General features: G+C 43.3%; 1 protein-coding gene across 1 annotated transcript; it reads left to right on the top strand.

The window, feature by feature from the left end:
* Positions 1-1,636: 1,636 nt before the first annotated feature.
* Positions 1,637-15,078, top strand: COQ5 (coenzyme Q5, methyltransferase). Its single transcript, XM_087705867.1, has 7 exons — positions 1,637-1,839; positions 6,146-6,295; positions 6,670-6,894; positions 8,872-8,978; positions 10,813-10,901; positions 14,456-14,567; positions 14,666-15,078. Exons 1-7 carry the CDS (start codon positions 1,689-1,691, stop codon positions 14,765-14,767), a joined length of 936 nt encoding a protein of 311 aa, XP_087561993.1. The 5' UTR covers positions 1,637-1,688; the 3' UTR covers positions 14,768-15,078.
* The last annotated feature ends 1,177 nt before the right edge of the window (positions 15,079-16,255 follow it).

Genomic DNA, 16,255 nt, shown 5'->3' with positions numbered 1-16,255 from the left:
GAAGTGAAACCATGTTTAAAAATTCTATGCACAATACTTTGAAATATATTGTGCATAGAAAGAATAGTTTGAAATGTTTTACTTCAATTTATTCTGTGTGGATTCTTTTTTTAAATTGTCTTAGGCTATTTAAAAAAAGATTCTATCCAAAATACAAAATACCAGCTGCAGTTATTCACTTAAGAACTGTGGCAAGAAAGGTGGTATGATGGGCTTAGTGACCAAAGTTACAATGGCATTGAAAAAAGTGACTGATGACCATTTTTCACACTTAGCGACCATTTTCACACTTAGCGACCATTGCAGCATCCTCATGGTCACGTGATCAAAATTTTGATGTTTGGCAACAGATTCGTATTTATGATGGTTTCAGTGTCCTGGGGTCATGTAATCCACCTTTTGACAAAGTCAAATGGGGAAACCAGATTCACTTATGTTACTAACTTATCCGCTGCAGTTATTCACTTAACAACTGTGGCCAGAAAGGTGATATAATGGGCTTAGTGACCAAAGTTACAATGGCATTGAAAAAAGTGACTGATAACCATTTTTCACACTTACCGACCATTTTCACACTTAGTGACCATCACAGCATCCTCATGGTCACATGATCAAAATTTTGATGTTTGGCAACAGATTCGTATTTATGATGGTTTCAGTGTTCTGGGGTCATATAATCACCTTTTGACAAAGTCAATTGGGGAAACCAGATTCACTTATGTTACTAACTTATCAGCTGCAGTTATTCACTTAAGAACTGTGGCAAGAAAGTTGGTATAGTGACCAAAGTTACAATGGCATTGAAAAAAGTGACTGATGACCATTTTTCACACTTAGCGACCATTTTCACACTTAGCGACCATTGCAGCATCCTCATGGTGACAGTGATCAAAATTTTGATGTTTGGCAACAGTTACAATTTATATTTGTAAATTGTAGTTATGTTGAAATTAAAAAAAATACAATACTATTTTTGCGTTGTATGAAAATTTTTGTTGCTCCGTATAAAATTTTTAATCAAACACACCCCCCACCCCCACCCCACCCCCCCGTCAAAGGTTCCCTCTTTACCAATCTGAAAATCTGGTCACCTTATCCAAAGTCCATCTCACTGTGACTGTTTTTCAGCCAGGCCTTGCCTAATCTGTACTCGTACCTTGGATTTTTCCTGCCTAAAGGTAAAACATTAAAATTCATTTTGTTGAAATCCCCACATCGCAAAATTGCGAAGTTTGAAGAAACACTGCACTAAACCGTGGCTTAAATAATACCAAACTGTAAAAATCAGACGACTATTGAGTGCCCGCAAAAGGAAAAGTCAGGAATGTCACCTAGCGGTCGTCCGGAGGTTGCAACACAACTCCGCAATGCTGACTGACCGAGATTCATTCAAGCCAGGAAAAGCGTCTTGTCCATCCTCCTTGCGGAAGGAACTCCGACTACCATTCACACGACCTGAGAGCGATTCAAATTGGAAGAAGGTGTGGCCTTTCCAAAGCGCACACGTGACCACCAGAGCTCCGCTCCTTCTCGCACGTCAGGTAAACCGCAACCACTGGCAGACGGCAATAAACGTGCGCATCCTCCGTCCTCCGCCGCCTTTGGGCCTAAAAGGGACGGGTGAGAGGAGGGGGGCAGAGAGAGAGAGAGAGAGAGAGACTGCGTGTGACGTCACGTCGCTGGGCAAGATGGCGGCGTCCGTGCTGGCTCTTTCGGGCCGCGGCTGGATGGGTTGCGTGCCGCGGGGTCTTTTGAGGGGTCTTTCGCGGGGCCTGTGCAGCGGCGGAACTACACACTTCGGGTTCCAGGAGGTGTCGGAGGAGGAGAAAGGAGAGAAAGGTGAGGGGCCGAGCAACCCTAGCTGCGCCCGGAGCCCTTGAACCGCCCAACCTCCTGGATCAGGGGTCTCCAACCTTGGCCACTTTAAGCTTGTGGACTTCAACTCCCAGAATTCCTCAGCCAGCTTTGGGAGTTGAAGTCCACAAGGCTTAAAGGAGACTTCTGTCCTGGATGGCTCATAGAATCTCTCTCTCTCACTCTCTCTTTCTCTGCAAATATAAAGGTAGAAGTGCAGACTCTGCCCCGGGTTGCCTCTTGAGTTCAGGGCATGGGGAGTTTTATCAGGAAGGCTGGGCGGAGGCAGACAAGAATGGGAGAGTGGATTAGTGACGGCAAGTGATAATGCCACTTTATACTGGTAAGAGCACACTGGGACTGTTGCATCCAGTTCTGGTTGACACGGTGCAAAGAAGAATCTGGAAAGAGTGCGGTGATAAAGAAGGTTAGGGAGCTGGAGGTTAACCTTATGAAGAACGGTTGCAAGAATTGGGTATGTCTAGTGAAAAAGTGAGGGACGAGGTGGCTCGGGCTAAGATGCTAAGCTTGTTGATCAGAAGGTCAGCAGTTCAGCAGTTTGAATCCTTAGCACCATGTAACGGAGTGAGCTCCTGTTACTTGTCCCAGCTTCTGCCAACCTAGCAGTTCAAAGGCACATAAAATGCAAGTAGAAAAATAGGGACCACTTTGGTGGGAAGGTAACAGCACTCCATGTGCCTTTGGCGTTTAGTCATAATGGCTGCATGACCACGGAGATGTCTTCAGACAGCGCTGGTTTTCTGGCTTAGAAACTGAGATGAGCACCACCCCCTAGAGTCAGGTACGACTAGCACATATGTGTGAGGGGAACATTTACCTTTAACTTTTAGTGAAAAAGTGTACAGTTGACACACTGCTATCATGCCACAAAGAAGAGGGTGGGTCAGCCTATTCTCTAAAGCCTTTGAAGGCAGGACAAGAAGCAATGGATGGAAACTGATCAAGGAGAGAAACAATCTGGAACTAAGGAGAAACTTCCTGACAGAACAATTAAGCAGTGGAACAGCTGGCCTTCAGAAGTGGGTAATTCATCGCTGGAGGTTTTTAAGAAGAGACTAGAATACTATATAGGGCCTCCTGCCATGGACAGGGAGTTGGACTGGAAGGCCTCCAAGTTTTCATCCAGCTGTATTAAACCACATATCTATCTATCCATTCTCACCCTTAGAAAATTAAATAATTCAAATTGATATGTCTGAAGGTCTGATAACAGATTGGGCAAAGCTTTGATTGTCCTTTCATGGACAAGTTGGCCTGCAGACAACTGACTCAAATTGTACTGTAAATATCCAGTTCTTCAAATCAGAGAGAGGGAGGGAGGAAGGGAAGGGGGGAGAGAGAGAGACCCTCTCCATCTTTAACATGCCCCTTGCTAGAAAGTTCTCATGGAGAGGAGAACAGCACCAGAGCTCTTAGGTTTATCCTCTCCTGCTTTCAAGTAAGACCAGCTTGTACTACAAGTAAGAGGTATCACTCATGAAAAAGGATAGAATGAAATCTATACTGGATGAGCTATGCCAAATATCTGCTTTCTCAATGTTGTTAAATCCATATCTATTCCACTTTTTAAAAGTTTTCTTCTGAGAGGTCATATGCAGGCCTTTAAAAAGATAGGTAGCTCTCAACTTATGACCACAATTGGGAGCAGAGTTTCCATTGCTAAACAAGGCAGTTGTTAAGTGAATTGCACCTGCATAATGACCTTTTTCCCCATTCACTGTTATTAAGTGAATCGTGGTCCTTGACTTTTCTTATCAGTAGTTGGCTGGGCAGGTTGCAAATGGTGATCTCTTGACCCCTAAATGCCAAACTGTCATAATGCCAAACATTTTGGTCACGTAACTCTCAGTTGTGATGGCAAGGACTTCTCATAAGTGACTTTTTTCAGAGCTGTTATACATTTATGTACACCTATGGGACAAAAATTAGATTTATAATAATGTGGCACAGATCTCCATTGAATCCCTCTTCTGTCTTGTGTAATGCACCTGCTCATTGTTCCACAGAATCTGTAGTAGTGGTGGTGATGGTGGTGGTGGTGGTGGTGATAGTAGTAGTATTATCTGCATATTGCATTACTGTCTGTTTGAAAGCATTACTGCTTCAGGAAGGTGGTGCAGAATAGTGAGGATGGCAGAAAATATTATTGGTAGTTCTTTTCTTTCTATCCAGGACATAGCATATAAGCAATGTTTAACCATAATCTGCAGTATTGTCAGGGATGCTACACATCCTCTTCAAGACCTTTTTTCCTTGTTACCTTCTGGGAGGAAGCTTCGAAGCAGAACATCTAAATTCAATCATAGTTTTGTTCCATATAGCATTACCATTGAGAACACTCAAGTTTCCTTTTTCTGCTATGTATTCAAAATTGACAGTAATTAGTGTGTGTGTGTGTGTGTGTGTGTGTGTGTGTAGCAGGTGTGCATCTGTGTTAAATGGGTATATATTTTCTTTTGACAGCAGACAACAGAATTTCATTTTTAATGTGAGCCAGTGTGCTCACAGTAAAAGAAATAATGATAAAGGTTATCCTATCTTCTTACTTAAGTTATAAGCCTGTAAGTCTTTATGATGGAAAGTGCTTATTTAAGTACTGCTGTGTCTGCTCTTGGGAACAGTGTTCCCACAGGGTGCTCTGTGGCCCCTGTCCTGCCTGCCTTCAAGAGATTCTTGAAAACCTGGCTGCATATTGAGGAATCCAGAGAAGTAGTGGATTCCCCATTTTTTGATGTGCTGAAATGGAGGCTAGGCAGCCACCTGTCTGCAATGCTTTAATGCCTGCTTTGAGCAGCAGAGAAGAGCTCACAGCCAAAATATTCTCAGTTCCACAATTCTATGAAACAGATTGAACAGTAGTCTAAATCAGTGTTTTTCAACCTTTTTTGTGCAAAGGCACACTTTTTTCATGAAAAAAATCACGAGGCACACCACCATTAGAAAATGTTAAAAAAAATTAACTCTGTGCCTATATTGACTATATATAAAGTAATTTCCCACGGCACACCTTACACTATGTCACGGCACACTAGTGTGCCACGGCACAGTGGTTGAAAAACACTGGTCTAAATATAGTTTATAATATCATTGCACTGTATATCTAAGCAGATGATTAGCACCTGTCACCTGGAAATTGTCTGTGATCTGTCTTTTCTCCCTTTCACTGTAAACAATAGTTCTCTTGCCAAATCATAGTTTTGCACAAAAAAAGGAGCAATGAACAATAAGGTGACGCAGTGGTTAGGGTGCAGTACTGCAGGCCACTTCAGCTGACTGCTATCTGCAGTTCAGCGGTTCAAATCTCACCGGCTCAAGGTTGACTCAGCCTTCCATCCTTCCGAGATGGGTGAAATGAGGACCCAGACTGTGGGGGCGATATGCTGACTCTGTAAACCGCTTAGAGAGGGCTGAAAGCCCTATGAAGCGGTATATAAGTCTAACTGCTATTGCTATTGCTATAACTGTGCACAGATCTAAGCACCCTGCAGGCCACATCTGGCCCCTGGGCCTTGAGTTTGACACCCCTGGTCTGGAGGAAAGGGGTACTGGAGAGCATGGATCAGTATCTCAGACACGGTATTTGAGACATGAAGACCAGTAGAAAGATTTGGAGATAATTTGTCTTTGCATAGCATTGGCCTGAGTTTTCTTCCATGGAAGCTTCCTATTTGCTCCAAGAGAGTCTAGATCCCGAACACTTCCGGTTGCACTTCCGACACCTTCGGAAGCAAGGACCGTGAGCTCCGCGGCCCCGTTCCAAGCTCTGTTCATCGGAAGGCTCCGCCAGGAGCCATAGCCACCTTTAAAGGGGTGGTGAAATAAAGGGGGTCCACCTTGAAGGTTGAGGAGAGCTGCATCTCTCCTCCCTGACTCAAAAAGCCCCCTCATCCGAAGACGAGCAACGGCAGCAAAAATGGCTGCCATGAAGCTGGGGACAGCCGGAACATCTAAGACAGCGCAGGCACGAAGAAGGTGAATGGTGTGTGAACTGGGTGAGAGAATACTTTTAGTTGCAATCTGACCCCAAGAAATGCAAAGTCTAGATCCCATCAATTAAGTTTGCCTGCCTTCAGATGATCTTTAGAAATCTGTTTCTGCAAGCCTGGGGTGGGGGGATGGTTCCCCACAAGCAGCAGGGGCACACCCTTGCCCACTGTTTGTATGGCCCGGTTGTAAATAGCTATGCCCTACAGGGCTGCAGCCTGTGGGTTGGGGACCCCTGATGTAGATAACTGAACTGATCTTATTTTGAAAAAAATGACATTTTCAGTTTACCAGGTGTTTGAAAACGTGGCAAAGAAGTATGATCTCATGAATGATTCCATGAGTTTGGGAATCCATCGTGTTTGGAAAGACGCTCTGCTGCGTCAGATGAACCCTTATCCAGGAGCCCAATTAATTGACGTTGCTGGTGGGACAGGTAAGTGCCATAGAATCCTAGTACTGGATGGGACCTCAGAGGTCTTCTAGTCCCACTTCCCTGCCCAAGGCAGGAGTCCTTATTCCATCCCAGACAAAAAGTTGTCTAGCCTTTCACAATGTTCACCAGTCCCTTCCAGATCTAGTTTAGTCTGAGAATGCATAGCACTTAAATGAACCTCAATAGTTAATTATAACAACAATAAACATGATGTGTGTGTGGCATGGATGGCACTTCTCAGTCAACAATCCCAAGCTATTAGAAGGAGTGGTTTGAATGATTCATGTGCAATACCTTCATCCCTCCCTTCACGTTACTTAATTTCAGGAAAAGGAAAGCTCACCTTTTGAATCTTCTTTTCAAAACAAATTCAGGTGACATCGCCTTTCGATTTATCAATTATGTTCGTTCCCAGCGGGAGTATCAGATCCAGCAGAAGCTGAGAAGCCATCAGAATTTATCCTGGCAGGAGATTACTCAGCTTTATCAGGAAGAGGAGAATGGATCGCTAGGGGGATCCCACGTAGTGATCTGTGACATTAACAAAGAGATGGTGAAGGTTGGGAAGCAGAAATCGCAGCAGCTTGGCTACGTGGAAGGTAATAATCATTATTTCAACAGGGAGATTTAAATCAAGACTGGTGTGTTTGTGAAGATAAATGTTTCTGGCTGTTATTTGCTGTGAAGCAAGTAATCCTGGCACTCCCCTTTGAAGTATGACAGGGAAGTGTCAGGCCTCAAAACCAAAAATGACACGTGATGATTCTCCCCAGCTGGGTTCTTTATTGCTTTACACCTATAGATCAAATTTTGCCTATCTGCATCATATGCTCTGGGAACTATAGTGAGGGGCTCTCTTCACCCTCTTTCTCTCACGCTTGATATCCAGGCTGAGTTGCCTCTTACTCTTCTGGAATGCACCCCTCCCTCCTGGGAATTCATTGTACAGGCAGCCCTCGATATGCAACAATTCATTTAGTGACCTTTTGAAGTTACAAATGGCACTTATGGCCATTTTTCACACTATTGACTTTTGCAGCATCTCCATGGTCATATGGTTAAAACTCAGAAGATTTGTCAGAAATGGTGTAGGGTCTCCTACTTGGGCGAGGGGTTGGACTAGTTGACCTATAAGGTCCCTTCCAACTGTGTTAATCAGACACTTGGCAACTGGTTCATATTTATGATGGTTGTAGTATCCTGGGGTCATGTGATCATCTTTTGCAACCTTCTGACAAGCAAAGTCAATGGGGAAGCCAGATTCACCCAACATCTGTGTTACTAACTTAACAGCTGCTGTGACTCACTTAGCAACTGTGGCAAGAAAGGTGGTAAAGTGGGGCAAAACTTACTTCGCAGATGTTTTAGTGAGCAAGAGAAATGTTTGGCTGAATTGTGGTGTTAAGTCAAGGACTACCTGTAGATCAACCTTTGCAAGCATATGAGAGCAGGTAGATTTGTTGAATCTTTCTCCTTTTGCTCTGAAACTTTTCAATTGATTCAAACAAGGAAAAGGATGAAGGAGCTCAAGGCTCCAGCTTCTAGGAAAGAACCTCTGGGAAGCCTTTATCGTGATCCGGCTGGGCAAAAGAATGAAAGAACTTTGGAGTAAAGCTTAAAAGAAAATATATGGCCACAAGAGGGGTGTTTGGATTGTGTGACCAGACACATCGTTGGGAACTATGATCTGACCCCAAGCTTCCAGTTACTCATATATGGCAGATAGTTTGCACATTTTGCTGGCAGATTTTTTCAATACATACTATTATTCTGTGTCATATATGTGGGTATATGCATAATTTTGTATTTATTTATTTAGTCATGCTTATGTAATGTATATTGGAGGTGGAGAGCCTGTGAGAGCTGTATGCAATGAAATTTCATTTTAATGTATGTTGATTAGTGTACATTCAAAGGGACAATAAAGTTATTTTAAGTCTAAAAGTCTGTTTGAGCATATAAATAGCATATATAACAACAAATCTTTCTATTATAATAATTGACAAGCAGGTTTGATGTATAACCCATCCAGAATGTAATATTATGCCATGGTTTCTAGGTAAAATACCCTAAGAGACATTATATAGACAATATATAGATTTATATATAAATCAAGCATGGGTAGGGTCCAGCCCATTTTTTCAGTAATTAGAATGAGAAATGTGCCCCCTCTTCCCAATTTTAACTAGCTAATTCAGAAATAAATATGTCATGATATAGAAGTGGAGAAAAATAAGTTTGTCTAAACCTCAGCTAACCTCTCATAAATTGGTTATTTGGGAGATAAAATGAAGGTAACCCACGCACACAAACACACACATATGCTATCTTTTATTCTAGCAAGCAAGATAGAAATCTAAACAAATGCATGTGTGTGTGTATACATAAATCTACCTCATGTCATTAGTGATTGTTGTGAGAAAAATTGCACACTTCCACATTGTACTGTTCACTTAATCATTTATGCATGCAACACAGGTTCTTATTTTCATAAAATATGTTGATCTTTAATGAAAGATGTCTTTGGGAGGTCCTTTGAATAGGCACTGACAGATTCCATTTCTCATTCTTTGAAGGATTGTCCTGGGTGGTGGGGGATGCTCAAGATCTGCCCTTCGATGATGACAAGTTTGATTTTTATACAATTGCTTTTGGTATCCGTAATGTCACTCATATGGAGCAGGTGAGTGTGTGGTTCTGTTGGGGAGAGGCTGCGAGATTTATATTTGCCTTTTTTCCTGTCATTCAAAGTGGTGCTCCACTCCTGCACCTCCTAGTCCCACCTCACCCACCTTGTATAATAATCTGGTCAGGTAGTTGGAAAGAAAGGTTGGTCTGAAGTCAGCCAGCAAGTGGCCATTTGCACCAGAATCATCATCTCCCTAACAGTTACGCCACTTAAACCTTTTGTATCCTCTTCATTGCTCCAACCTGGTGGTCTTTCTTATACGGTCTTTCAGTGATGAATCTTGGAAAGTTTTCAAAAGTTTCAAGCGATTAATTGGCCATTGTTTATTCTAGATGTAACCTCCTCCCCCTCCTCCTCTGGATCCCTTTTAGTCCGGATTCAGGCCTGGCTACAGCACGGAAACCGCTTTGGTCACACTGACCGATGATCTCTGGAGAGCCAGGGATGGAGGTCATCCCTCCATCCTAGTGCTTCTTGACCTCTCAGCGGCCTTCGATACCATCGACCATGGTATCCTTCTGCGACGGTTACGAGAGGTGGGGGTGGGAGGCACCGTTTTTCGGTGGTTCTCCTACCTCTCGGACAGGTCGCAGTCGGTGTTGGTCGGGGGGGCAGAGGTCGACCCCTAGGCCCCTGAAATATGGGGTCCCACAGGGTTCGGTCCTATCCCCCCTCCTGTTTAACATCTACATGAAGCCGTTGGGTGAGATCATTTGGCGGCACGGGATAAAATACCATCAGTTCGTGGACAATATCCAATTGTATCTGTCTGCCCCGTGCCAACTCAGTGAAGCAGTTGACGTGATGTGCCAGTGCCTGGAGGCTGTCAGGGTCTGGATGGGGGTTAACAAGCTTGCGCTCAATCCAGACAAGACCAAGTGGCTGTTGTGTTTCCCTCCCAAAAATTTGGTTAGTATTCCATCACTCAGGCTGGGGGGTGAAATTTTACGCCCCTCAGACAGGATTCGCAATTTGGGGGGAGTCCTGGACCCATAGCTGACCTTAGAACATCATTTGTCGGCTGTGACCAGGGGGGCATTTGCCCAGGTTTGCCTGGTGCACCAATTGCGTCCCTACCTGAACCGGGAGGCACTCGCAACAGTCACTCATGCCCTCGTGACCTCAAGACTGGACTACTGCAATGCGCTCTACATGGGGCAGCCCTTGAAGAGCATTTGAAGACTTCAGCTCGTCCAGAATGCAGCCGCGCGAGCGATCGTGGGTGCACCTCGGTACACCCACGTTACACATATCCTCCGCGAGCTGCACTGGTTACCGATTGGTCTCCGGATACGCTTCAAGGTGCTAGTCGTCACTTATAAAGCCCTTCATGGTATTGGACCTGGATACTTGAGAGACCGCCTGCTGCCAATTACCTCCCAAAGACCCATTAGATCACACAGGGCTGGACTCCTCCGGGTTCCGTCTACCAGCCAATGCCATCTGGCTACTACCCGGGGGAGGGCCTTCTCTGTGGCAGCTCCGGCCCTATGGAACGAACTCCCCGCAGAGATTCGGACCCTCGCCTCTCTCCAGGCCTTCCGAAAAGCCGTTAAAACCTGGCTGTGTCGGCAGGCCTGGGGTTGACGAGTTCCCTTCCCCTCTCGATGTGTGTGGCTGTTGGTTATTTTAAATGCTTGTATTTGTAGTTTTTGTGTTTCCCTTCCCTCCTTGGGTTTGTGCGCCGCCCTGAGTCCCGTTGGGAATAGGGCGGCATATAAATAAAACGAAACCTAAAAAAAATAAAACGAAACCTAAACCTCAGAATACAGCCATGTTGAAGGATCAGAATAAGCCGCCTTATTGTGGGTTTCTTGTGTGCTTCCAGGCGCTTCAGGAGGCTTATCGAGTCCTGAAACCAGGAGGGCGTTTTCTCTGCCTTGAATTCAGTCATGTCAACAATTCCCTTCTTTCCAGGTTGAAATTTTTTTTTTCATTTTCATTTTTTATTCCCCCTTTAGCAAATAAGTGAGAGGTATTTCCTGTTTACTGAATTTAGTACAGTATGGGTTCTCATAGGACAGGTGCTCATTCTGTGGCTGAATGGGGCTCAGCTCACCATTACGATGTCAGTGTCCCGTGGCCATGAAGTTGCCTTTTGCCGTCTTCTTTGCTGGCTTTCTACATGCAAAGCAGTGGGGCAGCCAGATCACAAATGGCAACCAAACGATATCCTTACTTAATGGCAACAGAAAGTGCTGGGTTTTCTGTTGCTAAGCAGTGTGGTCACGTGACATTGCATTTTGTGACTTAGTGATGGAAATTCCTCTCCCAGTTGTCCTTAAGTGAGGACTACCTGTACGTATTTCATTCAAGATAGTCTTTTTCAGTTGGTGACATCTTCCTTCCTTCCTCCCCCCAGGTTTGGTTTAGGAAAACAGTAAAAAGCAGAAATAGAGTAACAGTGTTTTCTTAGCACAGGGTGAGTAATTTAACAGTTTGATCTGAAAAACTAGAAGAGTGTCTTCAATCAAATGCAATGCCCCGAACTAGATGTAATGTATATATGTATGTATGTAATGTAGTGAAGAGCGAAGAATGACACCTTATAGCGACTCATTTTTGATGATGTAAATTCATGAATGACTAGGAGAAAGAGATGGACAGACTGATTGGTTATCATCCAAGGTGGCGCAGTGGTTAGAGTGCAGTAATGCAGGCTACTTCAGCTGCTAGCTGCAGTTCTGCAATTCAAATCTCACAATCTCACGCTCAAGGTTGACTCAGGCTTCCGTGGGTAAAATGAGAAGCCAGATTGTTGGGGGCAAGAGGCTGACTCTGTACACCGCTTAGAGAGGGCTGTAAAAGCCCTGTGAAGCGGTATATAAGTCTAAATGCTATTACTATCATCTTTGCAGGAGATATGCAGGTAGTCCTTGGTTAATGACCATTTATTCAGTGGCTGTTTAAAGTTACAGTGGCACTGAATAGCACTTAAGGCTTCTATACCACTTTACAGCCCTAAGTGGTTTAGAGTCAGCCTATCACCCCCAATAAACTGGGTCCTCAGTGAGTAAATGCTATGTATGCCTAGTCCCTAACATTATGGCTGTGGCAACACCCCCCACCCCACTCACCCCCCCCCCCGAATGTACAAGTGAAACTCAAAAAATTAGAATATCATGCAAAAGTTCATTTATTTCAGTAATGCAACTTAAAAGGTGAAACTAAGATATTCATTACATGCAAAGCAAGATAGTTCAAACCATGATTTGTCATAATTGTGATGATTATGGCTTACAGCTCATGAAAACCCCAAGTCCACAATCTCAGAAAATTAGAATATTGTGAAAAGGTGCAATATTCTAGGCTCAGTGTCCCACTCTAATCAGCTAATTAAGCCATAACACCTGCAAAGGGTTCCTGAGCCTTTAAATGGTCTCTCAGTCTGCTCCAATAGGAATCACAATCATGGGAAAGACTGCTGACCTGACAGTTGTGCAGAAAACCATAAAAAGGGAAAGTTCAAAAGGTAATTGCAAAAGAAGTTGGATGTTCCCGAAGTGCTGTATCAAAGCACATTAATAGAAAGTTATGTGGAAGGGAAAAGTGTGGAAGAAAAAGGTGCACGAGCAGCAGGGATGACCGCAGCCTGGAGAGGATTGTCAGGAAAAGGCCATTCAAAGGTGTTGGGGACTTTCACAAGGAGTGGACTGAGGCTGGAGCCGGCGCATCAAGAGCCACCACATGCAGATGGATCCTGGACGTGGGCTTCAAATGTCAGATTCCTCTTGTCAAGCCGCTCCTAAACAACAACTCAGAAGCATCTTACCTGGGCAAAAGAAAAACAGATCTGGTCTGTTGCTCAGTCCTCTTTTCTGATGAGAGCAACTTTTGCATCTCATTTGGAAACCAAGGACGGAAGGATGGAGGCACACACTGCAAGATGCTTGAAGTCCAGTGTGAAGTTTCCAGTCTGTGTTGATTTGGGGAGCTATGTCATCTGCTAATGTTGGTCCACTGTGCTTCATTAAGTCCAGGGTCAACACAGCCATCTACCAGGAGATTTTGGAGCACTTCACGCTTCCTTCCGCAGACGAGCTGTATGGGGATGCTGACTTCATTATCCAGCAGGACTTGGCACCTGCCCACACTGTCACAAGCACCAAAACCTGGTTCAATGACCGTGGGATTATTGTGCTTGATTGGCCAGCAAACTCACCTGACCTGAACCCCATAGAGAATCTATGAGGCATTGCCAAGAGAAAGATGAGACATGAGACTGAATAATGCAGAAGAGCTGAAGGCCGCTATTGAAGCATCCTGGTCTTTCATAACACCTCAGCAGTGCCACAGGCTGATAGCTTCCATGCCACGCCGCATTGAGGCAGTAATTGCTGCAAAAGGGGCCCAAACCAAGTACTGAGTATATATGCATGCTTATATTTTTCAGAAGTCCAATATTGTTCTATGTACAATCCTTGTTTTATTGATTGCATGTAATATTCTAATTTTCTGAGATTGTGGATTTGGGGTTTTCATGAGCTGTAAGCCATAATCATCACAATAATGACAAATCATGGCTTGAACTATCTTGCTTTGCATGTAATGAGTCTATCTTATATATTATTTTCACCTTTTAAGTTGCATTACTGAAATAAACTTTTGCACGATACTCTAATTTTTCAAATTTCACCTGTACAGGTAGTCCTCAATTTATGACTGTAATGCAGCCTGCTGTTATGTTTATAAAGTTGACAGTTGTAAAGTAGGTCATCACATGACCAACTACAATTCTATGACCATTTTTAGAAGCCGTTAAGTAAATCCAGTTGCTAAGCAAACATTGCACTCGTTCAGCAAACCCAGTCATGTGGCATTTTTGCTAACAGAAATGGTGGTTTTCAGCCAAATTGCCATAAATGGTAATAATTGCAGGATGCAGCAAAGGGCTGCATGTGGGCCATTTGTTGGGCACCCAAAATGCAATCATGTGACATGGGTGAGTATGCTGGGGGGTGGCAGCCATTGCAACTTCAGAATCAGGCTGTAATAACTTTTGGGAGTCCGTCATAACTTCAAGCAAACATTGTAAGAGCCACCGTAGTGTTTAGAGTGCAGTACTGCAGGCTACTTCTGCTGACTGCCAGCTGCCTGTTCAGATCTCACTGGATCAAGGTTGACTCAGCCTTCCATCCTATCAAGGTGGGTAAAATGAGGAGCCAGATTGTTGGAGGCAATAGGCTGACTCTGTAAACTGCTTAGAGAGGGCTGAAAAGCAGTGAAGCAGTATATAGGTCTAAGGGTAGCACTGTTAAGCATTGAGCACTGATAAGTCGAGGACTACCTGTATTGCCTGTGAAAGACTTTATGAAGTTGCTAGAACAGAGCAGATCTCTCTCCTCAAGAAAATTCAAAGCGAAACAAACATGTGAAAATTTGTCCCTGAAGTCAAACTACTTGTGGAAAGTTTGGTTTACTAGGTAGATCGCTTGCATCTAGTTGTTAATTGCTTTTAATCTTGTTTTCAGTCTGTATGATCTCTATAGCTTCCAAGTTATCCCTGTGCTGGGAGAAATTATTGCTGGTGATTGGAAATCCTACCAGTATCTTGTAGAAAGCATAAGGCGCTTTCCAACTCAGGTAAAACAAGACCTCCAGGTTAATCTAAAAATTAAAACTTCAGTTTTAGACACTGAAATTTAGCACTAAATGCAACATTTACCATTGCTTTGTTTTAGGAGGAGTTCAAGGAACTAATTGAAGAAGCTGGCTTTCTGAAGGTGGACTATCAAAACCTGACATCTGGCATGGTGGCTATTCACTCTGGCTTCAAGCTGTGATGACCTTTCTTTGTTCTGAGGGAAAAGCACTCGACATTAAGTTTAAAGTTAAGACAAAAGAAAGCAATTCTTTTCAGCTGTGCTTATTTAAAACTGTTCATTTTACTGGACACTATATAGTTCATTTGAAACCTGGACATTAAAAGTACTGTACACCTTTCAGAAATATTTTAATCATGTCACCCAACTGAGGTGTGGCTGAAGAAATGGAAGAAGTGAATGGAAGCCATCTTTACTATTCTAAAGGTCCAGACCTTTATCAAGAGATGTAGGATTACTTTATATATTAAAATTAGTATTTAAATTTTCAATTGTTTACTTTGTTTTCTTAAAATGCAGGTTGTTTTACATTATGAGACGTATTCAAGAAAAAAATGAAATTTTAATTCATTCTGGTGGTAGCAGCCGTCAGCCAATTTCTGTGAAGTTTGCAAACCCCTGAATACTCTGTCACCTACACAATTTACAGCATGTTTTAAACTAGTGATTTATCCAGATGTGGTACAGTATGTGAATTCAGCTGCTTTCTCTCAAGTTGAGAGACTAGTTAGCTCAGGGGTGTCAAAACGTCACGGCATAGTCACATGACAATTTCCCCTTCGCTAAACCGGGTGTGGGCAGTGCAAGTTGGACAGCCCTGGCTTAGCTCAATGGGATGTGTAGTGTTGAACTCTAAAGGTTTATGACTTAATTGCATGGTACCAAACCAAGATTAAATTTAAAATGCAGAGTCTCTCAAAGTTGAGGCAACAGAGTCCATGAGCTCCTTGCAACCATGCAAATTTGCCATTGTTACTTTCTTGGTTATTTCTTCTATCTACAACTCTGAAATTCTATCATCTAGGCCCAGACCAAGTCTGATCTTGTTTAGCTTCTAGCTAGCAAGCTGAGAGCTGCTTTTTTCTGAGGTCACACATACACATTTGGTGATAATGGTTTAAAAAAACAAATTACTGGGTTTGTATGAAGCCCAGAACATACCACACAATCGTTTAATGTTATACAAATTAGGCCCCCATCTCTACAGAGCATTAAATACATCACAGTATACATAAATGCAACACAAGCTTGCTTAGGTAGAATGCTATGTTTGGTAGTCAAAAGGCCCAAAGGCTATGCATTCCTTAGCCCCAGCTATTTTTATTGATAGCCATGAGATTCTTGTCTGTCCTCTACTGAACTCCTTGCTGTACTGTATTGGAACTGGCTGGCCAACATTCAAGTAGATATACATTGTATTTTTAGAATTGCTTGCACTATTGTGTTGGGTACTACCATACACCAAATTCTTCTATTATAAACTCTGCCACATTGGTTTAAGAGTGTTAAAACAGTTTATAGGAGGAGTAACCTGCTTCCAAGCACAATATACTGTATATACTCAAGTATAAGCCTAGTTTTTCAGCCCACTTTTTGAGCTGAAAAAAGCCGCCTCGGCTTATACTCGAGTCAGTGAAAAATTTGCCCGAAATGGAGGAGAAAAAGGGG

This window comes from Thamnophis sirtalis, unplaced genomic scaffold, assembly GCF_051295495.1.
Source record: "Thamnophis sirtalis isolate CommonGarterSnake01/CBP01778 unplaced genomic scaffold, rThaSir2_p1.2 scaffold_2, whole genome shotgun sequence".
Taxonomy (NCBI): Eukaryota; Metazoa; Chordata; class Lepidosauria; order Squamata; family Natricidae; genus Thamnophis; species Thamnophis sirtalis.
Note: the sequence above shows the minus strand (reverse complement) of the source record. Positions and strands in the feature narration are given on the sequence as shown.